Raw genomic sequence first — 27,906 nt, forward strand, 5'->3', positions numbered from 1 at the left:
TTATTTACTGAGTGTTCAGTTGCGCAAGGATTTATTACCATTGACTTTTACAGCCTTCAGGCAAATAAAAATCTTATCTAAATGATTGGCAGCTCGTTTTGTATTTAATGAGGGTCAGGGTTCGCTCAGCTGAAGTATGAAGATGCGCTCAAACACTCCTGAAACACGGCAAAGTTTCTCAGAAACGGTCTTTTCCAGCGGTGTAATATTAACGAGTGCGTCTTCGGAAGAGATTTTCGCTTTTTAAAAAATCGAACATATCATATCTGATCGCTTTCGGACTCGATAGTGTCGTAAAACACTGTAGCCTCTGTTTGTTTGTGTTTCTCTTCCGGCGGCGCGCAGAAGCTCATCCGGTCGCCGTCCGTCTCCATGACAACCACAACACAACGGTCAGCCGCGAGCATCTCAAGACGAACCTCCGTAGCGTTAGGGTTAAGGTCAAGGTCGTGTGAGTGTCGTGTGGAGATGTCGAGCGCTCAGGCGGAAGGCGTTATCAGGAACATCATCCGGGAAATCTCTCAGACGTGTTTAAGCCGAGGACAGAGTCTGTCTGAGACGCTCATCGCCTTCATGGTGAGTGACTGGACCACAGCTCACTAAAAGATGATGGAGATGATCCAGCTCCTGCGTTTCGTGTGTGTTCAGGTCAAAAGCGTCGTTCTGGACCCCCGGAACCGCTTTAACGTGGACAGGACTCTTACGAAACGAGATGTGCAGAAACTCATTGAGGTAAAAGTCCTCTGACAGACCGGAACTGCTTCACTTCACAGCCCTTAATTAGTCACTATCCTCAATTAAATCATAATACAAAACCTGTTTTTGTTACATTTTGATTTATTTACTAATTTAAATTACATTTAAAATATAACATAAATATTTTGTGTGTGTGTGTGTGTGTGTGTGTCTGTCTGTGTGTGTGTGTGTGTGTGTGTGTGTGAGTGTGTGTGTGTGTGTCTGTCTGTGTGTGTCTGTCTGTGTGTGTCTGTGTGTGTGTGTCTGTGTGTGTGTGTGTCTGTGTGTGTGTGTGTGTGTGTCTGTCTGTCTGTGTGTGTGTGTGAGTGAGTGTGTGTGAGTCAAAAAAGTCATTGACTCATTTAATTCTTCAATTTTTTTTACACGTGAGTGGTTGTTTTTATTTGACAAAACTAAAAATAAAATCCAGCTGTGTTTCAGGCTCATTAAAATATATGTGTAGTAGGGTTAAAAGGTCTCTGTCTAGCTGCTAAATGAAAGAAGAGTGTGTCTGAAGTAAGTGTAAGGTGTCTCCAGCTGTGTGTGGACAGACTGATGGACCAGACGAGCTCCACTCTGAACACCATTAAGATGCAGGTCTACTTCGACATGAACTACACATCTCGACGTGAGTGTGAAAACAAACAGACGTAGATCTCATTCGGTCCTTACGTGACCTGACTGTGTGTGTGTGTGTGTGTGTGTGTGTGTGTGTGTGTGTGTCAGGAGAGTTCCTGGAGGTTCAGCAGAAGGTGCTGAAGGCCCGTCTGCTGTCTCTGAGCAGAGAGATCACAGACTCCCGAGCCAAGACCAGAGACGACCTCAAGAACCTGTACGGCAAAATAGTCAGCTATGTCATCCAGTGCTCCAACCTCGGCTCGGCCACGGACATCAACACCGTGAGAGAAACCACAGGTACTGCTGAAAACAATTGATTTTAGACGGCGTGGGTGCATTCAGTGGATCGTCAAGTGACAGTAGAGACAGATATAATCTTACTAAAGATTTAGATTTCACATATATAGAAAAAAATCACAGCTTCCACAAAAAACATTGGGCAGCACAATGTTTTCAATATTGATAATAATGTCTATTAAGCAGTAAATCAGTATATTATTCTGATTTCTGAAGATCTTTCTGTGACACTGACGACTGGAGTAATGATGCTGAAAATACAGCTGCTCTTCAAGGAAGTTATTATTCATTCATAATATTGCATGGAGATTGGATTGACTGAGTTCTTTCTCATGAAAACCAGAAAAATGCCAAAATAACTTTTTTACATCAACTTTAAGAGTCCTATTACTATTTTTTTCAATGTATGATTTATATCTTTCGGTTTTATGACACATATTCATAGAGAAAACATAATATTTGAACCCATAATTTGATGAGCCTTGATGAGCAGAAGAGACATAAAACCCCTCTCGTAAATGTATAACGCATTATAAAGTACTAAATCTTAATGAAACCGTATATGCATACTTTGTATCTAAATCTTTAGCTATTATGTATCAGATACTTGCTCGGTTCACTCCTAAGTAGATCATCCGTTGAGGAAGTGAGTCACTGTTGTGTGTTCCAGCGGCTCTGCAGAGCGTCTTTCCTCAGGCTCAGCTGGCGACCTTCATGGCTCTTCTGAAACCCGACAAAGAGCAGCAGCTGAGCGAGCTCGCTCTGATCGTCAGCGGCATACGCCTCTTCAACAAGGACAGCAGGAAAGGAGGAGAGGGCATCCAGAACCGTACGTGAGTCTCCCAGCGTTCGCTGACCCCGAGCCCGTGCCGCGGCGCTCACTTCTCCGTGCGTCTCCTGCAGTGCCGGCCCTTCTGAACGAGACGCTCCCGGCCGCGGCCGCAGACACAGAGAGACAGCTGGCGGGGTGTGAGCGCTTGGCCTGGCAGCACACGGCCCTGCTGGAGAAGATGAGCGAGGCCCCCGAGGGCCCCGTCCCCCCAGACCCGCTCAGACAGGCTCTGTACAACACACGGCAGCACGAGGCCTTCCTCAGACTCATACTGGTGGGTTTCACTCTTACAGTCTGTCTATATGATGCCCTTTCAGGTTTGTCTGTTCCAAGCTGTTTTTGTGCATAGATCTGTTAAGCTGCAAAGACTAACGTTTTAAATCCAGTTAGCCTCCCTGAGATATCTCTGATACCTGCATCACTGTGTGGGAACACAACGCCAGCCGAAGGTTCACTCAAAGAAGGCGCGACTTTTCCAAATGTGGTAAAATTTCACACACTTGAGGCAATCGGCCAATCACGACACTTTTGAAAGGATGTCAATGGAGGAGAGGATTCGCTAGCTGCTTTTACATGGTTACTAGCCGGTGGAAGCTCACGTAGACACTTAAACATGTGGTTAAAGCAGCCAGGTGTCATGTGATTGCGACCTCAAATACGACCTTGACGATGTAGGATGAACATGTGGCAGTGTGATGATGTGATCTGGTGTTCGTGTTTCATCAGGCGGACATCATCCAGAGCGCCAAGGAAGTGACTCGTTTACAGTCTGAGCTGAGGACTCAGATGACGCTCGTGAAGGACACCGTGCACACCAGGAGCACAGTGCCGACTTCACAAGTGTTCGTGAGTGATTTCTCTAATGCTTTTTTCTGCTCAGAATAGCACGACTGCGGGAAATAAATTGCACAAGGTACAAAAATTCCTACTAAATCCATAAATCCCACATGAATACGCTAGAGATCTTACACACAACTCATATGGCATATACTTGTAATGTGAGCTTTTCAATTATTTTGCATGCAGCAAAATGTGAAATGCGCTTGAAATGTTGATTTAGTAATAATCGGGGTTCATCACAGAAGTCAGTTTTTCACAGTCCAGCAGTGCCTCTCTCTGTGGATTTCTAAGCGTCACTCTTCCTGTCAGCCTCGTTTCACAGCGCTGGCTTGGCTCTGGGCAGGACTGGAAGGAGAGATGCTGCTCCTGAGCATGCTCACTAACGTGGCGTCCGGCCTGAGAGCGTTCTCATCAGCACCGTCCCTGCTGAGCCCGGATCAGCTGGAGCCGCTGCTGCACGGACTGCGGGTGCCAACGGACGAGGACAGACGCTCTGAGACAGCAGGTGCGACACAAGCTCCTGCTGAAAAACAGTAGTGATGAAAACCATATGCATCTGTATTTAAAGGAATCAGGTTTGCTGAGGTTTGGTGGTCACTTTACTGTTAATCACGCCGTTATTTGACGCCTATTCATACCCTTTACATGCCTGCCATAGTTGCTCGTTTGGGTCACTGCATTAGTTCTTATGGAAATGAGCTGCATCTGTGTTCTCATGTTCCTCATAGCCTGCATTAGACGGTCATTATATCCCACACACACACACATCTGTCTGTTTCAGAGGAGCGTGTGGTTGAGTCTGAGATGAGCTCGAGTGAATGGTGTTTTCCTGAGAGCACAGCTCACTTTGAGGACGTGCCGCTGCAGTATAAGGGCTTCTGTGGCTTCGCCCTTGTGAAGAACAACGGCCTTTTACTGCCAGGTACAAACAGTGAAACATTGCATCTGATATTTGGTTTCTTTGATAAAACACATTAGTGTCTCATTTCAGGCAATCCGAACATCGGCGTCCTAAAGCACAAGGAGAAATACTACGCCTTCAGCTCCAGGAGCGCTGCGTACGAGTTCGCCCTTCAAGCAGACGAGTTTATAGCCGCTGCGGTGGAGATGGCGAAGAGACAGCCGGAGCTCATCCAGCTGCTGCAGCTGCATCAGGAGTTCGCCAGCGTGACGCCCTACTCTGAGGTTACATCGGCACACTGATGAGTGAATGAAAACTGTTGGTGACACTTTATTTTTAGGTGTCCATAATTACCTAATTAGGTACTTAGTAGCTGCCATTGTACTTACAATAAAATGGACTTATCATGTAAGTTATGAAACTAAGTCTGTAATTGTAACAGGCAGCTACTGTTACACGTATGTTACAGACCGAGTCTGTTACACTTAAGTACAATCTTGATACACTTTATTTTAAGTAGCTCATGTCTGTGTACCTGTACGTAAGTGGCTGTGTAACAGAGTCAGCAGCAGCCTATTACATCTACATAATTACAAACTGTCCCATAACTTAGTTACACCTTAAAATAAAGTGTTTCCAAATAGTTGAGTCAGGACAGAAAGTACTTAACAAAAGCAAGGAGAAAATGCTTTGCATGTTTGGTTGTTGATGTCAGAGGCTGTGTGTTCAATCAAATTTAAGCCCTGTTCGTAAAGGACTCGTTTTCTGAATGACATTTCTGTCATTACAACAGGAGGGATTGACAAGGTAATGTTAACATGATCACCCCGGAGTAGATCTATAGAGGTGGGGAAGGTTTCTGGGGTGTGCTGCAAACCGCATGGATTAAAGTTCTCTGTCACTACGACGGACTGTCATTAATAGCAGTGATTCTATGGCGAATTTCCAACCGATGGAAATGAGAGGAAAAGAAACATGTAGTGTGTTGTTCTTCTTGTGATGCTTGCATTCACAGTCAGGTTATTAGCAGCAGCAGGATTGTGGCTATTAATAATAATTCTACTCATTCCCGCAGGTTCAGACGTAATTTATCACATTTGCACATGCTTTTGAGTCTCGAGAAGTCACTCGCATGCTGATTTTCTGTGCGGCCACAGATGGCGATAAGGCACTCAAGCCACATCTGAGCCTCATTAATTCATCTGAAAACCTAGTTGAGAAGCGGATCCATTTGCAGTGCTTTTTTTTAGTAGACGTCAGACATTGGCAAACAGGGGTGGCAGAGGCAAAACACAAGAAGAGGGGTATTGGAACAATATCCAAAAGGGGCAAGACCAAGCAAAACCAAAATATAAGGCAGAGGTTGATACACGGAGAACAACAAGCAAGGAACGTTTCATAGTGAACTGGGTCAAATGGGATTTGGCCAAGGAAAAAAAATGTTTTGCTTTAATTCTTTGATTAGATTGATCCCATTGAGTTTGTATGTAATTTGCTCTGGAATTTTTACAGAAACAAAATGTAAACACAATTTTCTCTAATTATTCCCTTGAAAACTGGTCCCATTGGAATAGGGCTTTACACAGCCTAGACCACTTTAAACACAGTCACAATGCACAGGGTTTGTGTGAGTCCTTGGGTTGACAATTAAAACTGGTAATCATAATCAGATTTTTACGTACTAGAGCTGCGCGGTTAATCGCTGAAAGATCGCAACCTTTATTTAAACACTCACATGATCTAATTTCTAAATGAGAATAATTCACCTGCGTCCATTAAGCCTTACTGGAACATTGAAATCTGCTTCAGGTCTACAGCTGACACAGAGAGAGCATGTTTAAGAACGACAGCTCAGTGTGAAACGCCAATACACTTTAAATATATTTTGAAGGTGATTTTCTCAGAAGGACAGAAGGATCCTATCAAAGGACATATGACTTTATTCAGCTTTCAGGTGAAGTGTAAACGTCCATTTCGAAGGATTGGCAATTGAGACTGGTTTTGTGGTTCCCGATCACATATAATAGTAGAAGAAATGCCTCTCAGTGCTTTATTTTAAGGTGCAATCTAGAAGCACAAGTAGCTGATGTAGAAACTCACTCAGTGTACCGCTCATGTCTCAGATGCAGTCGGGAGAGAAGCTGCTGGTGAAGAGCATCTCTAAAAGTGACGCCAGCATGCAGACAGAGACACACCCTCTGGAGACCAACATTGTGAAGTCCTACGAGTGGAACGAGTGGGAGCTCAGAAGAAAAGCCATTAAGCTGGTGAGAAGCGCCCACACACACGATCTCGGTCCAGACACACATTAGAGAGTTTAACCCTGCCAGAAACTCTCTGTCTCAGGCCAATCTGCGGAATAAAGTCACACGCTCCATGCAGACGCACTCGAGTCACATGAGACGACACAACAGCACTCAGACGTTCCTCCCTAAAGACGCCTCCAGCCAGACGAAGCGGGACGGAGACAGTAACGTACCCAAACCTCAGGTGTACCTGTCAGGACTGAGAGGAGGAACGAACACGATGAAGCTGGATCTGACCAGAGCTGTTGACGAGTGACCAGAAACATTTCCTCAGCGTGAGATCTTTAGAAGAATGATTTCCATTACATCTAAACATATCTCACCGTGTCTCCATCCTGTTATCTTTTGAGTGAACCCCTTACAGTAGCATTGACTTGTTTCTGTTCAGATGGATGCCCTCCATTGAGTGATTGTGTGTCATGAAATACTGTGATTTCTTCCAGGTCTTCTATCACTCAGTAAAGAGAGAATGTGAGTGTAAAGCAATGAGAAAGACTCGTTCATCTAAATATGTTTATTCACGTTTAATACATTTATAAACTACTGCATAAATGATTAGCTACTACATCAAGAACAACATTGACTAGCATTGTTTTTACATTTCTTACATTAATGTCACTAATAAATCACCAATTAGTGACTATATTTACTTTCTGAAATATAGAAAATATCATTTACTTTCTGAAACATACATTCCTTACATTCATGACTTGAAGCAGTAATTTCTCATGACCCTTTCTTACCCTATTTCCACATGGCTGTGTCATTGTGCTCCGCCCCCAGCTATTGCTTTAATATTTTGCCCTTGGGATGGTGTGGAGCTCTCATTTGCTCTGACATTTGCAGCATTTGTTCGTAATGCAGTTCGGGTTGTGGGATTTCCATAGGGACCACCAGTCAGGGACGTAACATCATAGTGACTGACCGAAAGGCAATACCTCTTTTATTTGGAAAATAGATTAGACGTTACGTCCCTCTTGCCACAACCAGTTCCCTTTCAGTCGGTCACTCCGAGTCACGTCGGATGACCGACGAATTGGGATCTCGCTTCGAGAGACCAATCTACTTCGAGTGTATCTAAACAAGCCAATTGAAGATTGGCATGCGCTAATCGCATCCAGCTGCCGCTGATCACAGCGCGTGTATAAATAAGCAGCGGGTGCAGCGCATATTCAGCTTTTCGCCGGGCCGAAGCGTGACTGTTCCGCTCAAAGACGATCTACGAGTGTTGGAGTACGGCGTTTCAGCGGAGGTCGCTTTTCCTGCGTCCGAGTGGATTGCCACAATCAGGCTGCACTACCCCCTGTTTGTGTGCAAAACGGCTATCCCCTGTTGCCGCAGCACTAAAGAGCATTCGCGGTGCGTCTTTTTAAAGACGACGTTACGTCCTGGCAAACTCGACGCCGCGTCTTGGAAGACAGCGTGGGTCTTGCTTCAGACTACGTGACACCCGTGTGTTTCTGGATGCGGTTGTTACCTGGTGTTAGGTGATGGTCACAATCGTTGCCTCGTGTGCCTGGGCTTAGCACGCTGAGGTGGCGGTTGTGGATGAATCATTTCCTCGCGGGAGATGGTCATCTCGGAGTGATGGGCGGGCTCTGTCGCCTTGAAAAAGGAGGCGGAGCTTGTGTTTGCTCGACTTGGTTCTCATTCTGGCTGCAGACAGGTGGGCTCCATTTCGTTGTGACACAAAGCTTAAACTCTGCAACCAGTGGAGCTGCAAAGGGGCAGTCTGGACCCTCACGTGGGGTATCAGCTGTACCCTCTTGGGCTCCCCCTGATGATCAGAAGTCAATCGCTGCATCGGAAGGTGAGCCAGACATTTCTGGAAGTGAAGATCCGGTTGCTCTGCGCCTACCAGGCGTTGAATGTACTGGATACAGATCTAGAAATGGTGGCTATGCTTGCCCAGGCCGTCGAGGTGATCGGGATCAAGTGGAAACCTCCACTGCTTCCCGGGCCCTCGAGGCTGGACGATTGGTATTTAAGGGTGGCTTGCACTGGTTCTCAGGGCCCCACCCTGGTACCTTTCTTCCCGGAAGTGCATGAGGAGCTTACTGGGATGTGGAAAGCACCTTTCACTGCCAGAAACTGCCCCAGTGGCTCCTCCTCCTTCACCACCCTTGACAGTGGCACAGCCAGGGAGTTACGGTGATCGCCCCCAGTGGAGCGGTCAGTTGGGATGCAGCTGTGTCCCAATGCCGTTCCGCTTAGTGCGGTGATCCTGTGCTCCCTCCGGGCCTGCAGGTACTGGTCGGCTCTGAACGGCAGTGCCTTGTGCGGCCTGTGGACAAGCTGCGTCTGCAGTACACGCTTTGGCGTTGTTGCAGGTTCATCAGGCCAAGGCACTGAAGGATCTGCACAGGGGTGGTCATGACCTGGAAGTTCTGAAAGAACTCTGTATCGTGATGGACCTCGCGCCACGAGCGGCACGAAGGTCACAACGCGGTCTCTGGGTTGTGCGATGGCCACTACGGTGGTCCAGAAACGCCATCTGTGGCTGTGTCTGGTCGACATGCGCGAGAGTAGACAAGACACGTTCCTTGAATGCCCCCATGTCCCAGACCGGCCACTTCGGCGACGCAGTGGAGAACTTTGCCCAGCAGTTCTCCGCTGCCCAGAAGCAGACTGAGGTAAGAAACATCCTGCCTCGGCGTGCAGCTGCTGCCTTCACCCAGCCGCCGGCCCCACCTCAGCCAGCTCGTCGCCGAGGGTGCCCCTGCTGCCGCCACCGCCCCCGTGCAGTCAACGCAGCAGCCCCATCTAGGCAGCACCGTGGAGCTGGCAGCAGGGCAGCCACCCAGCCTGTCCAGGCTCCTGCCAAACCTGGAGGAAAGCGCAGGTGCAAGAGGCCCTCAGATCCGGGGATGGAGGGAGCTGCTCTGCCGGGCAGAGAATGTTGCCGCTACCTAAAACCTCGACAAGAGCGGTTTCCTCTGTCTCTGGGTCCCCAGGAGAGCGAGGAGTTGAGCGGGCCAGTTCCGCGCCACTCACGCTCTCCTTGAGCTAATATGCAGCAGTGGGAAGACTGGGAGGACGAACCAACAGCCTACCCGCCTCACTTCTGCGGGGATGCAGGTAAGAGTTGCACACACTCAGACCCCGCCGGACCGCCACGAGACGCCCGAGCCGGGTCCCTGCACTCCCCTCGCTGCCCCATCGCCTGCACGTCGGTGGTTCCGCTCGAGCCGCTAGTTCGGTCTCTGGATGCCTGGTTGAATCTTCCCAGGCTATCCCGTGGCTCCTGCGAACCCTTCGACTTCGGCTATATGATTCAGTTCATCCGCGCCCCCAAGTTCAGTGGGATCCGCTATATGTCAGTGAACAATGCGTGTGCCCCTGTCTTGTGGGCGGAGATTGCTGTCCTTCTAGTGAAGGCACGATAAAGCCGCTTCCTCCAGCCGATATGAGGTCGGGGCTTACAGCCCATACTTCATAGTGCCCAAGAAAGGCGGTGGGTTATGACCAATCTTGGATCTGTGAGTCCTGAATCGAGCACTCCCGTTCAGGATGTTGACACAGAAACGCCTATTCAGTGCGTCCGTCCCAGGATTGGTTGCAGCGATCGACCTGAAGGACACGTGACTTTCGTGTGTCGATTCTTCCATGCCACAGGCCATTCCTGAGGTTGGCGTTCGAAGGTCGAGCATATCAGTACAAGTCCTACCCTTCGGGCTCTCCCTGTCGCCACGTGTCTTCATGCAAGTCGCGGAAGCAGCCCTTGCTCCACTGAGAGAGTAAGGCGTTCGCATTCTCAACCAACTGGATGACTGGCTCAGTCCCGGGCTCAGTTGTGCGAACACAGGGATCTGGTGCTACAGCACCTCAGCCAGTTGGGGTTTCAGGTCAACCAGGAGAAGAGCAAACTCTGTCCAACGCAGAGGATCTCTTTTCTTGGGATGGAGCTGGATTCGATCGATCAGATGGCACACCTCACAGAGGAGCGTGCCAATTCGGTGTTGAACTGCTTCAATATGTTCAAGTGCAGGACGGCGGTCCCACTGAAATATTTTCAGAGGCATATGGCAGCCGCGGCCACAGTGATGCCGCTGGGACTAATCCATATGAGACCGCTTCAACATTGGCTACGATCGAGTCCCGAGGTGGGCGTGGCAAAGTGGCACTCACGGGTTCAAATAACACCGCCTGCCGCCAAACCTTCACCCCGTGGTCAGACCTCTCGTTCCTTCGGGCGGAGTGCCCCTGGAGAAGGTCTCCAGGTATGCTGTGGTTTCACGGATGCCTCCACCACCGGCTGAGGGGCCACGTTACAACGGGCATGCAGTGTCAGGGGTTTGGGCGGGCCCTCAACTGCAATGGCACATCAACTGCCTAAAGTTGCTGGCAGTACATCTCGCCCTAGGCAGTCTCGAGAACTGCCTTCGAGGCCAGCATGTACTAGTCTGCACAGACAACATACTGACCGTTGCGTACATCAACCAACAAGGTGGTCTACGCTCCGTCGTATGTCGCAACTAGCCCACCACCTCCTCCTCCTCCTGGAGTCGGAAGTTCTGAGGTCGCTTCTCGCCATTCACATTCCAGGAGTGTGCAACCAGGCAGCCGACGAGCTGTGTCGCGAAGCTGCACTACCCGGAGAATGGAGACTCCATCCCCGGCGGTTCAGCTGATTGGGAACGTTCCGAGCCACTCAGGTAGACCTGTTTGCCTCTCCAGAGACTTCCCATTGCCCACTGGCACACAGCTGGCTGCGGGGCCTTTGCAAGTATGTATTTCCCCAGTGAGCCTTCTTGCACAGACACTGTGCAAGGTCAGGAGGACTAGGAGCAGGTCTTGCTAGTAGCACCCTACTGGTGAAGACTTGGTTCCCAGAACTTGTGCTCCTCGCGACAGCCCTCCTTGGCCGATCCTCTGAGGAAGGATCTTCTGACTCAGAGATGGGGCACCTTTGGCACCCGTGTCCAGACCTCTGGAAACTCCATGTCTGGTCCCTGGATGGGATGCGGAGGCTCTAGGTGACCTACCTCAAGAGGTAGTCGACACCATTTCTTCGGCTAGAGTGCCGTCCACGAGACAGGCCTATGCCTTGAAGTAGAGCCTGTTAGGTCGAGTGGTGTTCTTCTCAGGGTGAAGACCCCGAATTGCCCTATCAGTCGTGCTTATCTTCTTGCAGCAAGGGTTGGAGCGAAGGCTGTCTCCTCCACCCTTAAAGTCTACGTGGCTGCAATCGCTGCAAATCATGACCCCATAGATGGGAGGTCTGTGGGTAAGCATGGCCGGATTATCAGGTTCCTGAGGGAAGCCAGGAGGTTGAATCCTCCACGGCTCCCAACAGTACCCTCTTGGGACCTGTCTGTAGTGCTGACAGCACTGCAGTAGGCTCCGTTGAACCCTTGCCAGCAGTTGTGCTAAAGTTCTTTTATCTATGAAGACATTGCTCCTGCTCGCATTGGCCTCCATCAAGAGGGTAGGGGACCTGCAGGCTTTTTCGGTCGACGATTCGTGCCTACAGTTTGGGCTCGCGGATTCCCAGGTACCACTGAGGCCACGGCCCGGCTACGTGCCCAAGGTTCCCACTACCCCCTTCAGAGACCAGGTGGTGAACCTTCAAGCGCTGCCCCTGGAGGAGGCAGACCCAGCCCTGACGTTGCTTGTCCCGTCCGAGCACTCCGATGCTCGTTGACCGGACGCAAAGCTTCAGGACCTCAGTCCAGCTCTCGTTTGTCACAGAGGCCGGCAGAAGGGGAGTGCCGCCTCCAAGCAGAGGATGGCTCACTGGATAGTGGACGCCATTACCCTAGCATACCAAGCACAGGGTATGCCCTGCCCCCCCTTCAGGTTGCGGGCACACTCAGCAAGTGTTGCATCGTCCTGGGCGGTGGCTCGTGGCACTTCGCTGACAGATTGTAGAGCTGCGGGCTGGGCGACCCCAACACGATTGCTAGATTCTATAGCCTACGTGTGGAACCGGTATCCTCCTGTGTTCTCACCTCAAACTGGTAGAAGCAGTGAGAGGCCCGGTTTCGGGTCGGCTTGTTAACTGCTCCAGAGCGTCCATACAGTAGACCCTGTCGAGCTCCTCCATTCCCCGGCAGCCAGATGTTGCGGAGCATCCGCGCCAGGCCCTCTCGATGAATCCGTGAGAACCGGTGAGGGCTGGGAGCCATGTAAAGTACCCCAAGAGGACTTTATGTGTGTATTTCCACGGCATAGCCTTAGAGCCCGTGTTTCCCGGCAGACCTTTCTGCCCGTCTAAGAAGGGTCAATCACCTCCAATTTTCCATATGCAAACTGAAATACTGTCCATATGCGTATTCGTTCCGAGACCTCCTACGGGAAGGCTGGACTTCCGCACGTCCCTGTTCACTAGAACGTGGGACGTTTCCCAGTGTTCCAGTCTTACGAATGGGTAGTGTTACAAAAGTAGCTGGCTTCTTGTGGTTGAGCCCGGCCTACGCCGATAGACTGAGGGGCTCCCACAGGACACTGGAAGAGGCAGCGTCCATGGCGTTTTGGTAGGGATCCCAATTCGTCGGGTCATCCGACGTGACTCGGAGTGACCGACTGAAAGGGAACGTCTCGGTTACGTATGTAACCCTCGTTCCCTGAAGAAGGGAACGGAGACGTCACGCCCGTCGCCACGGTGCTGCACCTCTGCTGAAGGGGCCGGGTCACTAGCTCGGCTCCTCAGCGAAAACCTGAATATGCGCTGCACCCGCTGCTTATTTATACACGCGCTGTGATCAGCGGCAGCTGGATGCGATTAGCGCATGCCAATCTTCAATTGGCTTGTTTAGATACACTCGAAGTAGATTGGTCTCTCGAAGCGAGATCCCAATTCGTCGGTCATCCGACGTGACGTCTCCGTTCCCTTCTTCAGGGAACGAGGGTTACATACGTAACCGAGACGTTCTCATTGGCCTTTTCTCTAAAGATCAGAGGTGACTGGGTTCCAGAGTTGGACCGCATGACGTTAATTTCATTATCATTTCTCTGTTATAATTCAATATATAATTCCTCGATAGGAGCAACTCGCAGTGACAGAGACTCACTTTGAGTCATGATCAGAGCAATCAGAGGAAGAGGAGGAGCCATTCTGATGGACATCGCCATAGCAACACCTACAGCTAATGCACAGTGGCTTATTATTTCACCTGTCCTGAATCAGGAGTCAAATAATAAACTTACTATAAAATATGCTTTTAATAATAATGCATTTTACATATAAAAATATTTTCATCTACACATATTAAGATTGAAGTTCAAATCAGTTCAAATTATTTTGATAATTTCTTTATAACGGCCAGCGTTACTTCCTGGAAGTATTTTCTGAAGAATTTGAGAATTTGAGAACTACTTGAGATTTTTTGCTGTCAGTTTACTGAAAAAAAGCTGATAAGGTGAACATCTTTTAGCTAATTGTAATTAAAACCTTTACTTTTACTGTAACTGTTATCAAGTTGTATCAGTGGTATTCTTTGTAACTCTTGTGATTTCCTCACACGCCTGCGCTTCTACAATACATTCACTGTTCATTTTCAAACTGAACAATGGACCTCACTGTCATTAAAAAAGAAAAGGTGATCAAACGTATCCAATACAAATATGTCTAAATTCATATCATTTTGGTAATGACTTTATGTAATTTTAGTCCCTATCTCCATTAATGAGAGTGGAATATTAAATGTAAAATATGTAAATCGACATGAGAACAGGTCATCTTTGAGATGACATGCATCGGTGAATAATGCATATTATTAGTAATATGCCAGACGCTTGAAGCTTGTCATTGCAGCGCTGTTGTCTTGTGTTTTAAGTGCACACAGACATTAATTTGAGCTTTGTGTTCAATCGGTCTGAATACGCCTCAGCAGCCGTGTAAGACACGTGGACGTTTAAATGCACTGCATGCATAAACTCCGACCTTTTCAATAATGCTCTGAGATCAAGAGTATAGCTTGCTCCATTGAAGAGACCAGTTCCTGTGTGTTTCACCTTTGCTCCCCGGTGCGTTCTAAACTGTGTTTAAATGATTCACCCACATAAGATGATTCATCCTTGAATGAGCTTGATACTGCTGCTGATACGGAAACATGGTAACTGCCCTCGCTGGCTGAGCTGCATGTCACGGCGCCATCATCAGTGGAACAAATTTGTTTTTAATTTCATCTCAACAGCTTCATATTGCCCTTCTTGAGATTGTTGCCCTGGATACCTCTCCAAAACTCATGAATCTGTGATCAAAATTCAGCTCCTTTGAAGATCATCCCCCTTCCCTTCCCCCATTTTTACCGGTTAACACCACAGAAAGAGAATTCATGAACAGCCCCCGGAAATAATGAGGTACAATCATGTGTCACAGTCACACCGAGCTGACGGGAGTAACTGAAGACAGCTCGGGTGGAGAAGGACGGGCTGTGTTTTACATTAAAACCGAGCCGAGACACACACACACACACACACACAACATCTGTCAGGACACGCTCTGCTGAAGCAACCCCATGGAGTCAAAGATGATTATCTGTGCGTTCCTCATGAAATTTGTTCACAAAAAACATCACATTTTGAGAATTTCATTGATTATCCCGATGTGATTGATATGAATCTTTAGGGTCTTAATGAAAAGTCTATAGCATTGGTTATCAAATTTTGGTTAAAGTTATTCGTGTCAATCAAAAGTCGTGGGAGGGGCTTGGTTCTCTAGTATTATATTTACGTAGCATTATAATTACTGTACCTTTTCTGTTACAGAAATAATGACTGAAACTCGACCCATAAGACTACAATACCAGCTCTACCTTCCAAGAGGTTAATCCTAATTTATAATCGAGCTGTCGTCTGATAAAATCAAATGGTCTACATGTAAGATAAAGACAAGAGCTGTGCTGTTATGTCAGCATTACTTGATTGTAAAATTAGAGAAGCAGCATATCTGTGTTTTTAACTGAAAGTGCAGAGAGAGAGACAGAGACAGAGACACACAGAGAGAGAGAGAGAGAGAGAGACAGAGAGAGAGAGAGAGAGAGAGAGAGAGAGAGAGAGAGAGAGAGAGAGAGAGACAGAGAGAGAGACAGAGAGAGACAGAGAGAGACAGAGAGAGAGAGAGAGAGAGAGAGAGAGAGAGAGAGAGAGAGAGAGAGAGAGAGAGAGACAGAGAGAGAGAGAGAGAGAGAGAGAGAGAGAGAGAGAGAGAGAGAGAGAGAGAGAGAGAGAGAGAGAGAGAGAGAGAGAGAGAGAGAGAGAGAGAGAGAGAGAGAGAGAGAGAGACAGAGAGAGAGACAGAGAGAGAGAGAGACAGAGAGACAGAGAGAGAGAGAGAGAGAGACAGAGAGAGAGAGAGAGAGAGAGAGAGAGACAGAGAGACAGAGAGAGAGAGAGAGAGAGAGAGAGAGAGAGAGAGAGAGAGAGAGAGAGAGAGAGAGAGAGAGAGAGAGAGAGAGAGAGAGAGAGAGAGAGAGAGAGAGAGAGAGAGAGAGAGAGAGAGAGACAGAGAGAGACAGAGAGAGAGAGAGAGAGACAGAGACAGAGAGAGAGAGAGAGAGAGAGAGAGAGAGAGAGAGAGAGAGAGAGAGAGAGAGAGAGAGAGAGAGAGAGAGAGAGAGAGAGAGAGAGAGAGAGAGAGAGAGAGAGAGAGAGAGAGAGAGAGAGACAGAGAGAGAGAGAGAGACAGAGAGAGAGAGAGAGAGAGAGAGAGAGAGAGAGAGAGAGAGAGAGAGAGAGAGAGAGAGAGAGAGAGAGAGAGAGAGAGAGAGAGAGAGAGAGAGAGAGAGAGAGAGAGAGAGAGAGAGAGAGAGACAGAGAGAGAGAGAGAGAGAGAGAGAGACAGAGAGAGAGAGAGAGAGAGAGAGAGAGAGAGAGAGACAGAGAGAGAGAGAGAGAGACAGACAGAGAGAGACAGAGAGAGAGAGAGAGAGACAGAGACAGAGAGAGAGAGAGAGAGAGAGAGAGAGAGAGAGAGAGAGAGAGAGAGAGAGAGAGAGAGAGAGAGAGAGAGAGAGAGAGAGAGACAGAGAGAGAGACAGAGAGAGAGAGACAGACAGAGAGAGACACAGAGAGAGAGAGAGAGAGAGAGAGAGAGAGAGAGAGAGAGAGAGAGAGAGAGAGAGAGAGAGAGAGAGAGAGAGAGAGAGAGAGAGAGAGAGAGAGAGAGAGAGAGAGAGAGAGAGAGAGAGAGAGAGAGAGAGAGAGAGAGAGAGAGAGAGAGAGAGAGAGAGAGAGAGAGAGAGAGACAGAGAGAGAGAGAGAGAGAGAGAGAGAGAGAGAGAGAGAGACAGAGAGAGACAGAGAGAGAGAGAGAGAGAGAGAGAGAGAGAGACAGACAGAGAGAGAGACAGAGAGAGAGAGAGAGAGAGAGAGAGAGAGAGAGAGAGAGAGAGAGAGAGAGAGAGAGAGAGAGAGAGAGAGAGAGAGAGAGAGACAGAGAGAGACACAGAGAGAGAGAGACAGAGAGAGAGAGAGAGAGAGAGACAGAGAGAGAGAGAGACAGAGAGAGAGACACAGAGAGAGACAGAGACAGAGAGACACAGAGAGAGAGACAGAGAGGCAGAGACAGAGAGACACAGAGAGAGAGAGAGACAGAGAGAGAGAGAGAGAGAGAGAGAGAGAGAGAGAGAGAGAGAGAGAGAGAGAGGTTTCAGCTTCAGATACATAATATTTTTATTTGCTGCCTACACAAGAAGCACGTTTAACTCACGCAGATGGTTGTCGTGGTGATAAACACCATGCACAGCAACCGCTAGCATGTCAGCGTTTAATAGCATCTCACACATGAAAAGCATGTTAGGGGCCCCTTGGCTTTTGGGGGCCCAAGGCAGTCATTCATATTCAAACAACATGTAAAAATGAGTTTTGCATCCATCGAGCTGAAATAATGCTTGTTTAATGCAGGAAGTCAGATAGATGTCATAGCATGGCAAAGCTGAACAGGAAGTACAGGGGCATTTTTTTTCTTCTATACAGCAGTCTACTGGTCCTTGAACAGCTTGTACTGATGAGAGAGAGAGCTTATGTAAGTGTTAGCTGTCAGGTACATGTTACCTGTGAACATGGACTGTCACATAATATATCTGTGGCACAAACTGAGACACACCAATCAAAACATCAGTCCAGAGGTTTATGTCCATTCTGTTCCTGTGAATCACATCAACGTGACAAATGTTTCAGAGAGGATTCCATGTCTTAGTAAAAAAAGTCCAAGCTCATTACTGTTCTCTACAATGTTAGTGTGATCTCAATATGATATTGTTCCTCAGCCCTGATCTTAAGTAGAATCTGAGACATCTTCTGCAGTTTCTCTTGGACACCACGTCTTTTCTCAGGAAAAACAACCAAGAAACAGGAGGCTTCATCTCCATTTCTTGTCTCAGAGACAAACTGAATGGTTTCTCCTTTCCTTCATGATCATGTTATATTGTCATCATGTCTTTGTGTCCTTCATGTGGGTACATCACACTCATTGTCTCTCTCAGCACTCCTCTTTCTCACCCTCATCTCTCTTGCGTTTTTGTGTGAAGACATCTGGGCAGATTTAGAAATGTGCAACACTGCTGCTTCTGCTTGGACCTGCTCACATGAAGCTTTAATGTAGACATACATTTTACAGCTAAAATAACTGGAAGCGTGACACCAGAAGCTTCGTACAGTCAGGTTACAAACAGACGTTCTCTGCATTAAAAATACTTCACGGTTCCTGTACAAGATGTTGATGTAGACACCCATTCTTACATGCGTTTGAACCCAGGATTGTTTTGCTGCAATCAACTGGAAGAACGCTGAAGACCTTCGGTTTGCTTTCAAGGGTCGAGCATGTCAGTACAAGGTCCTCTCCTCCTGTAACCCTGGTCTCGCCGCATTATTAGCTCCCTAGTGAGATGAGTTTTTTAAGCACAGGGATCTGCTGTTCAGGCTTCGGCTACAGCAAGCTCTCTCTTGTGCAGAGCATGTCTTTTCTCGAGAAGGAGTTGGGCTTCTGATATATATTTATATAATATATATATATAATATATATATATATATATATATATAATGTTGCAACTCAATCATTTGTGGTCAGTTAATGCTGACCAGCCTGAAATCTATTCAGGGGAAAAGCAGCGGTCGCACCAAAACTATTTCAGCTGCTCCTGGGACATTCGTAACCTCAGATTGATGCATATGAGGCCTCGAGGGACACGGCACACTTCGGATGATTGTTACTCCGATCTGTTGCCATCTTCAGCTCATGGTCAGACCTTGTGTTTCTATGAACAGGTACGGGATGGGGCACTGTATGAATCAGGCATTCGTCTTTGTGCTCCTGGCCAGGACCTCGGCTGCAGTGGAGTATCAGTTGCCTAGAGTTGCTAGCAGTGTTTCTCACCAGTTTCGTCCACAGCTTGTAAACAAGCGCAGGCTCATCCAGACTCTGGAGTCAGTCACAGTCCTGGGGGAGCTCAATGCAGCTTATATGATTTCACGTCAGCTTGCCTATCTGGTCCAGACGATTTGGAGTCGATTCGGGGAAACAAGTCAATCATAAAGGTGTTTTTAACTTCTTTTGACTTGTAATGTTTTAAGCCCATAATCCATGGTAATCTGTGCTTCTTTTAGACCAGATGACTTTCTCATTGGAGGAAGAATCATAATGGCTTATTGAATTATGGACTTGTTTTTGCCAGAAGATGCGGCAGACATTACGATACATTTGTTAATTGAACATGCAGCCTGTGGATTACTTTTAATGTGCTGTTTGGACAGCGCCCATCCTCGGCACAGGATCGAGGATGTGTACTGCTGAATGGATTTTGGTGCTTGAGACAAGTATGTGTCCATTACATTAACAACTCCTTCCAGTCCGTCCAGATGAGTGATGGGTGATGAGATCCCAGACAGAAGCGGTGTGTTAAATGTACTCTGTTGTAGAAAAGCACTGACTGGCATCCACCACTGAGAATATCTTGGTTCCTCAAGTGATCTGAAAGGATAGCGTCTCACTATTATTGCTCTGTTTAGATCTTGAGAGCGTATGCAGAAACTATTCTTGTTGGACTTTATTATTGTCACCATTCTGTGGGCTCAGTCTGTTTGTGATGGCACCTGTCTCTTTCAGACCTTTCGGTGGCCTCTGGATCTTCTCCTGGCTCTGTCCAAATGAGTCCCGTTACACAGCCCAGTCCTCTAAATAAATCTTTAAACAGCATTTCATGCATTTCTTTAACTACACTCACTGATGCATGATTCCCTGCTCTGAACTCTACAGCTTGCTTCTGTATGGCATTGAAGGCTTTGCTTAAACGAGGGTGACATCTTGTGGACTGAATATGTCACTAGATTACGTTGTGATTTTCTCGTGTCGTTTATGTCAATCTTTGATGTTTTCAGGTCAGGCATGATATTACGTTACAGTCTGCTCCTGTCTCACAGTACAGTCAGTTTCTGGTTGTTTAGCTGAAGGGTTTCAGGCCTCTTCTTTATTCCAGTTTTTCACTTCATCCTTTTCATGAATTTGGCACAGTTCAGTTTCTTTCATCTCAATGGATCCAAGGAACTTTTCATCATCTTGATCCGTTCCATGCAGTCTACCTTGTTTCTCTGTTTGTCCCCAACTCACGTTCTTCTTCACAAAATCAGTCCTTTTGTGACAGGCTTTGAATATCTGTCATTTGTTTGGTTCATGCTTATATCCACATCTCGTTCATTCTGCTGCTGACTTATCTGTCTTTGGAACACTTTCTTTCTTTTTTTTTGCATTCTTGCATATAAATTTAATGCAGATTTTATTTATAAAGTTTCTTTTTGCAGTGAATGTAATCGGTTTTGACCCTACTGGCACTGCAAAAACTGCTCTTCGCAGGTTTTAATCGGATTTCTGTATGAACCTGCCTCTAATTTGGTCACTTGTGATAGCACAGACAATACGGCCCCTTATGAGTGACTTCATGAGCTCTCCAAATACACACTCGCTTTATTTGTCTGTCACATAAGCATCAACAGAACAAATGAAGAATAGATGTCTGAGGTATTTGGCAAATAGCTCTTATAATACCACTGTTCACTTCATTATTTCCACACAATAAAGGCCTGCACTTCAAACATGACGCTATGTTTACCCATTATGATTATCAAAAACCTGGAAGAGTGAAAAGGGATCGATTAGCAGTACAAAACTCTATCAAATTAAACCTTTATTTGTAGTAGTCACGTGACTGTCCCAAAGAAACTGAATATGTGAGGATCTCGAGGAAGTGAGGGGGAGATCAGTTATGATTAGGGTAAACAGTAAACCTTTCTTGCTTTAATCTTATGAGCATTGAGCATTCGTGAAACACTTGTCAGATAAGAGGTGATAACACAATTTCAGTGTTTTATTAGATGTTGAGTTTAGTATAACACCGTGTGTTGGATTTGAACACAAGTCACAACTAAGATTACTCGGTAAACTGACTATCATTTTTTCCTGCTTTTCCTCTGTCACCCTCTCAGCCGTGAATAGACTTGAATAATACAGCTAATAAAGCTGGTTTTGGATAGCAGATGAACCAAATTTATTACAGTAAAGATACTGTATTATTAAGAGAATGCAATATTTCTGGTCGAGACATTTAATATTATTGAAAACGAGATCGTGTGGTAAAGTGAGACACCGATCATTGTTTCTAAAAGACAATGCTAGTGCTACATCTGTGCTGGATTAGGAAGAACTTCATGTTGATCTCAATCAGAAGACAAGCATGCCCCTTTACCTGCACGGACTCTAATTCTGTCCATGATTTACAGTAAAAGCGAAAAGTGTCCGAATTCCACTAATCTACTTAAGCAACAGCAGATGTCTTGTGAGATGAGAACTTGCTGGGATGATAGTCGTGTTGTTGTGATTTGCATCAGGGTGAGAGTGATCATGATTCAGCTGGCAGAGTGTGCTGGCATGGAAGAGCGTTTCAGGAGACCCTTTCCTCCTAAATCTCACTAATCACCCACACACGCAGTATTTACTGTATCTGTGGCACGGCAACAACCGAGGCAGGCTTCATTTATCTGCTCATGTTGCTAGGTTACATGCTGAGATGTGGGCTAGTGCGATACGTTCTGGACAGCAAGTGGACAGTAAGATCATGTGAGATTACCTTCTGAAACACTGTCGCATCCAGATCATTATGCTGCCTTAACAAAGCCAGCGTGCTGTTATTGTAGAGACGTGGCTTAGGGTTCTTCCAACGTGATCTCAGGATCATTTGTATGCATTTAACCGAAAGTGTTGTTCTAACATACAAAACTGATATATTTTTAGCATCTAAACGTACAAATGCTTACGTATATTCGTTTTATTATTTTGATTTTATTCATTTATTATCTGCACCTTACACAAACCTACTGTATTCCAGAGATCATTTTGGTGCTGCTTTTGACATTTTTGCTATAAAAAAATTATTGTAATTTCATTTATCTGTCTGTCATGTTTTTATTATACTGTACAGAGATAGTTATGTTTAGGTTTAGAGGTAGGAGTGGGATTAGTGACTTTAAAAATATATTCGTCATATTTCGGTCACCTGCATTTTATATCTTTTTATATTTGCTATAAAATGGGTACGTTCAGATTAAGGTTAAGGGATCTAAAAATCTGAAACGCTTATTGATAAAACGATAAAAATGCACTGATACGAATATCTTAATTCTATATAAATACATAAGATATGCAAATATTTGTAACTAAAAACATGTCACGATTTGTACGTTCTAAACTTTGAAATACGTCTAAATTGTATGTTTTAGCAACAGTAAAAACATGCAAAAATGTAGGTTTTATGCTTGTAAATGTCACATATTCATATCTACGTGTAAACATGAGATCAGGCTCGTTTTTCAGAGTGCATAGCCTCTTTGTGACTGTAACTCCTGCTGGAGCTTTCAAGCTTCATCCCCAGACCTTCAGTCTGTTCTGACACATAGTAAGGTCCTTTCACACTAAGAATGGTATTTATAAGATAACCATCCACACCAACGCACAATACTGTTCAGTTTTTTCTAAGCGTTTTTTTTCATCTGCCGCTTTAAATGCTAGAGCTTTTTAAAGCAAAATGGATTCTGATTGTCAACATATTTATCATTCATCAGCTGTAAAAAAAAAATGACAGTGATTCTAGTTATATAGTTATTCTGTCATTATGGTTACAGCTGTAGTGTACAGATTTAAAGTGATCTTTTTGCAACATATCCCTTTTCCCCAGTGCCCATGTCTCATGTCCTGTGTAAATGACCTCTTGTGGTTAGCAGTACTCTTGGTGTGAACATGCCTGATGGTTTCCATTCAAAAAGGACTTTAGCAACTAACCAACAGTTGTATATCAACCAGAACACCAGTGCAAGTTGATACCGCATTAGCAGCAACTAATTAAACGTTTAAAGTTCAAGTGCATCTCACAGTCCACATCAGCATCGAACCTTGAGAACTGTCACGACTCTGGACTCCTTGTTTATGTTTTTCGTCCCATGCCATGTGCTCCCTGTGCCCTGCCTTCCCTCTGTGTTAATTGTATCATTGTCATCAGCTGCGTGTCGTTAATTTTGTCAATTACCCGTGTATTTAAGTCTTGTGTTTTGAGTTCTGTTTGTCCGAGCGTCGAGGTCCTTACCTGATGTCTACCCCTGTGTTTATCCTGCCTGCCTGTTCGACCTGCCTGCCTGCCTGCCTGCCTGTCTGTATATCCGTTATTTTGCCATTTTTGGAATTAAACCCTTTTATTTTCATTTAATCTCGTTGTGTGCTCTCGTGCTTACCACACAACCGTGACAGAACGCTCGGACCTTCAAAAAGTAAATAGCGGCGTATTTTCCCCCTTATTTTTGTTTTTGTTTGTCATGTTTGCCCAGTTCAAAGACCCAAACTTCCTCATCCGCCTGCTGGAGCAGGGGGATTGCTCTCTCGAGGACTATACAGAACTGTTCCTCGAACTGGCCAACGACTCCCGCTACCCGGACTGCTCTCTGCTCGAACTCTATTTCCGCGGACTTAACACCTCCAGCCAAGCGCAGCTGTCCGGGAGCGGTCCTCGAGAGAGCCTCGCCGCGTACGTCGAGTGGGTGCTGGTGTCCTGCAAATCTACAATGATGGTTGCGCCCGAGGACAACGACACCAGCCCCACTCCAGATCCAGAGCCCAAATCATCCCTTCACCGCATGGTCGAGCCCCAGCCTGAGCCCACCGCTGACACGGGGGCGGAGTCGAGCGCGACCACGGACCCATCGCCACAGAGAGCGACAGAGCCGTGGAGCGTAACAGGACCCGAGCCGTATACGTCAGACCAGGTGCGCGAGCCAGCAACGGAGCTCCCCGCGGTGGAGACAGCCGACTGCGATGAGAGCGCGGAGTGGAGCTCCGCCTACTGCACATCGGCTGAGGATGAGCTGATCATCCACCTGGGGCTGCTGGATCTGCAAAGGGAGCTGGATGATGTAGACTTGGACTTGGACTTAGACTGGGCACCTCCCCTGTATCCTGAGTTCCTGTTCCCGTTCAGCTACCCAGAAAGCCCGCTGGTTCCGCCCAGCCGTCCCGTTAGCCCGCTGGTTCCGCCCAGCCGTCCCGTTAGCCCGCTGGTTCCGCCCAGCCGTCCCGTTAGCCCGCTGGTTCCGCCCAGCCGTCCCGTTAGCCCGCTGGTTCCGCCCAGCCTTCCCGTTAGCTCGCTGGTTCCGCCCAGCCTTCCCGTTAGCTCGCTGGTTCCGCCCAGCCGTCCCGTTAGCTCGCTGGTTCCGCCCAGCCGTCCCGTTCCTGTGCCCGCCCGCGCACGTGCGTTCTGTCCGTTCCTGTGTGCCCGCGCCACGCGTGCGTTCTGTCCTGTTCCTGTGCCCGCGCCACGTGCGTTCTGTCCCGTTCCTGTGCCCGCGCCACGTGCGCTCCGTCCCGTTCCTGTGCCCGCGCCCGTGCGCGCTCCGTCCCGTTCCAGTGCCCGCGCCCCGTGCGCTCCGTCCCGTTCCAGTGCCCGCGCCCGTGCGCTCCGTCCCGTTCCAGTGCCCGCGCCACGTGCGCTCCGTCCCGTTCCAGTGCCCGCGCCACGTGCGCTCCGTCCCGTTCCAGTGCCCGCGCCACGTGCGCTCCGTCCCGTTCCAGTGCCCGCGCCACGTGCGCTCCCTCCAGTGCCGCCTCAAGTTTTCCCACCCTCCCACCCATGCCACACCACGTCGATGGATCCCAGCAGCCCCTGCGCTCATCCTCAGCAAACCATCTGGAGCTCGCCACGGGTCTGCCGGTCTCCATCGCCATCGAGGTTGGAGGATCCCTCGCCTCACCGTCCTGCCTCCGAGACCCAGACTCCTCCTCGGCTCGTAGACCCGTCGGCTCCCCCTGGGCTCCTAGCTCCCTCCTCTACACCGTGGTCCGTCAGTCCACCAGCTCCACCAGGCTCCATCGTCCCTCCGGCTCCGCCTTGGTCTGTCGTCGACCATCCGTCGCCTCGGGATTCCTCTCCTCCGGCTTCGCCTCGTCACTCCATCCCACCGGCTCTGTCAGGCTCCTCCTTCCCTCCGGCTTCACCTCAGTCCTCAGTCGCTCTGGCTCCGCCGCGTCCTTCCCGTCCCCCGTCTCCGTGTCAGTCGCCGAAGCCTGCGGCGTCGCCTTGGACCTCCAGCGCCTCGACGTCACCCTGGCTCTTCGGCTCTCCGTCTCCACCTCAGTCTCCTCCTCCACCTGCTCCGCCGCCGTCGGTCGGCCCCATGGAGTCGATGGCTGCTCCTCCTCCATGGCTCCTCCCTCCGTCGGCTCCACCTTGGACCACCATAGCTGGGCTCTGGATCTCCTCCTGCTCCGGACTCCTCCTGTCTCCTCCCTGGCTCCTCCCTCCGTCTACACCTCCTTGGACCCTTCTGCCTTCTGCCTGCCCCCTCCTGGGGATCCGTCCTCCACCAGAACCTCCTCCCAAGACCCGGTATCCCCAAATCCTAGTCATTTTTGTTTTGTTTGTTTATTTGATGTTACCCTTTAGGTGCGAGGACTCACCTTCCGGGAGGGGGGGGTAATGTCACGACTCTGGACTCCTTGTTTATGTTTTTCATCCCATGCCATGTGCTCCTGTGCCCTGCCTTCCCTCTGTGTTAATTGTATCATTATCATCAGCTGCGTGTCGTTAATTTTGTCAATTACCCCGTGTATTTAAGTCTTGTGTTTTGAGTTCTGTTTGTCCGAGCGTCGAGGTCCTTACCTGATGTCTACCCCTGTGTTTATCCTGCCTGCCTGTTCGACCTGCCTGCCTGCCTGCCTGCCTGTCTGTATATCCGTTATTTTGCCATTTTTGGAATTAAACCCTTTTATTTTCATTTAATCTCGTTGTGTGCTCTCGTGCTTACCACACAACCGTGACAAGAACATTCAGATGCATTTGAATATAGCTTGCTTTGATAACCTTTCCTAGTTAGTCTGCTCTAGAAAGTGTAAAACATGACATCATGCTTGATATAATGAAGGTGTCTTCTCATTTGAAAAAAACACACTCTTGTGAATAGACAGTATGTACAAAACATTTAGTTTAGTATTGTTTAGTTTTGCTAGTGCTTTAATTTTTATTGTTGTGTTATCGTATCATATCCTTTCGCCATGTCTTTCATGACAACTCTCAAAATGTTTACGGAGCAGGTCTGGAATCAGTAGATCTGGGCAGGTGGAGCTGGGGGAGGTGGAGGGCTTCAGAGGTCTCTGAGCAAACATTAAAGTTTGCTTGATGAACTTTGCTGGTTAGTTTGCCCTTAGAAAGTGATTAAACGTGACATCGTTCTTGATATACTGCAGGTTTCTTCTCATTTGAATAGCAACGCACTCTTGTGATTAGGCTTTATGCACAAAACACTGCCTGTTCGTGACTCATAGATTGTGTGAGGTCTGATACGTGAGACACACCTGAGAAACATCTGTGTTCTGACAGCTCAAGTACACAGGGATCCGAACTTCTTTGATGATCTTAAGTGACACACATGTGGAGAAACATGCTATTATACCAGTGAAAGCTGCCATCTCTGTGGGTTAAATTGAAGCCAACCGCAAGTCTGTTAGAATCGAGAGTACGCTGCTGACAAGACACCCTAACAAATGAGTCACTGCCGTTAAAGCGAAGGTCATTTAGCGAGCCGTCAAAAGCTGAAAGAAATGACCTTGTATCCGACACACTGAATTCCAGGCGCTGAAAGAACGGAGCGCAGAGAGAAAGAGAGAAACCGGATTAACAGATCTCTTTTGTTTGTCTCTCTCCACTTCTGAGTCATGCAGTGCTCAGAGTGAAGTGCAGTGACAGGAAGAAGCTTTTCAGTGTATTCGTTCTGCCCACTTCCTTTCGTATAGAACATCAAAATAACAAAGTGGAGATGCAGATGAATCCCGAGGGCACAACCGCAGGGCTCTGGTGGAGCGCTCGCTAGACTTCACACACTCTGAAACCTGCGAGTAACTTGGGAAAAAGTTAGAGCGCTGAGCTTGTAGTTGCTAAACTTAAACATTTCAGCTGCTACAACTTCATTACACTACAGAGGTGACATATAAAGATTATTCAAGTAAACAATGTGAGTCTATTAGTGGAGCTCATAGGAAAACATGAGATTCATCAGTCTGTATGAATCAAACATGCTGAGCGTGGATCCAGTTGTGCTGTAGATGTAGTAGCTCCATGATGAAGAAATGAACAGCATGACTGGTGCCTGGCAGGTTTTATTGATCTCACACGATAAGCAAACACATTTGTTCAACTGTGTACATTCATATAGTAATAATGTCTCTTCTGAAGCATAAACTGCCTTCTAGAAACTTGCAAATCTTGATTGCATGGACTGTCAACAGATGAAAAAATGATTATAGAGATTATAGAGAGTCCATATGAATTTGTATATTCCATATGTGTCTGAAAAACCAGGAACAACTCAGTTTTTTTGTACCACTAAGCACACGACTGAAAATCCACAGATCTGAGTTAGCAACAGTGTGCATTTTAGCAACAACATCAGTGAACATTTCATTTTTAATTTTGAGAGGCTCTTCGCATGCACATCAATTATCGCACTACATGATGAACGTGGTTGTTATTTCTTTGACCTTTGGTGTCTACTTAGTGTTGATGTGTTTTTGATAAATTAAAGCTCATCATTAAGCTTTTGAGATAATAGTCAGGGAGAGAAAGGAGGGACATTTGTCTCTTTCCTCCCCCTTCATGTCTTCAAGTAGCCTACCGCTAATATAGTTTAGTTCACCAAACGATAAACCTGAGCTGCTTTCAGTAAAACGTCTCATTTATTTGTAACACTTGCTCCTGAAGGAGGGAACAGAGACATTACGTAATTGACTGATGTCATGGGGTCCCGCCTGGGAACCCAATCACCTCCGAGCTTAAGAGAAAAGTCCAATGAGAATTGGTGAGTGGAATTTGCGAAAACCTCTCCCTCTTACATACAGGTATATAAGATGG

The 27,906-nt window shown here is 47.3% G+C and overlaps 1 protein-coding gene across 4 annotated transcripts; it reads left to right on the forward strand.

Annotated features, from left to right (window-relative positions):
- The first annotated feature begins 84 nt into the window (after positions 1-84).
- cfap206 (cilia and flagella associated protein 206) lies at positions 85-14,074 on the forward strand. Of its 4 annotated transcripts, none has more exons than XM_043219172.1 (13): positions 85-576; positions 649-732; positions 1,273-1,363; positions 1,462-1,650; positions 2,321-2,479; positions 2,554-2,756; positions 3,209-3,328; positions 3,632-3,827; positions 4,104-4,244; positions 4,314-4,507; positions 6,347-6,490; positions 6,570-6,804; positions 13,516-14,074. In XM_043219172.1, exons 1-12 carry the CDS (start codon positions 373-375, stop codon positions 6,783-6,785), a joined length of 1,941 nt encoding a protein of 646 aa, XP_043075107.1. In that variant the 5' UTR covers positions 85-372; the 3' UTR covers positions 6,786-6,804; positions 13,516-14,074. The 4 variants fall into 4 exon arrangements, with proteins under 4 accessions (XP_043075107.1, XP_043075106.1, XP_043075105.1 ...); XM_043219171.1 differs by lacking the exon at positions 13,516-14,074 and having other exon boundaries at positions 87-215; positions 346-576; positions 6,570-7,174; XM_043219170.1 differs by lacking the exon at positions 13,516-14,074 and having other exon boundaries at positions 87-576; positions 6,570-7,174.
- Positions 14,075-27,906: the final 13,832 nt, after the last annotated feature.

Source organism: Puntigrus tetrazona, chromosome 20 (assembly GCF_018831695.1).
Source record: "Puntigrus tetrazona isolate hp1 chromosome 20, ASM1883169v1, whole genome shotgun sequence".
In the NCBI taxonomy this organism is placed as follows: domain Eukaryota; kingdom Metazoa; phylum Chordata; class Actinopteri; order Cypriniformes; family Cyprinidae; genus Puntigrus; species Puntigrus tetrazona.

Coding starts and splice junctions, on each gene's coding strand:
- cfap206 (XM_043219172.1), top strand. CDS start 373: ATGACAACCACAACACAACGGTCAGCCGCGAGCATCTCAAGACGAACC. Junction 3,329..3,631: donor TGCCGACTTCACAAGTGTTC/GTGAGTGATTTC, acceptor TCTTCCTGTCAG/CCTCGTTTCACAGCGCTGGC. Junction 4,508..6,346: donor GCGTGACGCCCTACTCTGAG/GTTACATCGGCA, acceptor CTCATGTCTCAG/ATGCAGTCGGGAGAGAAGCT.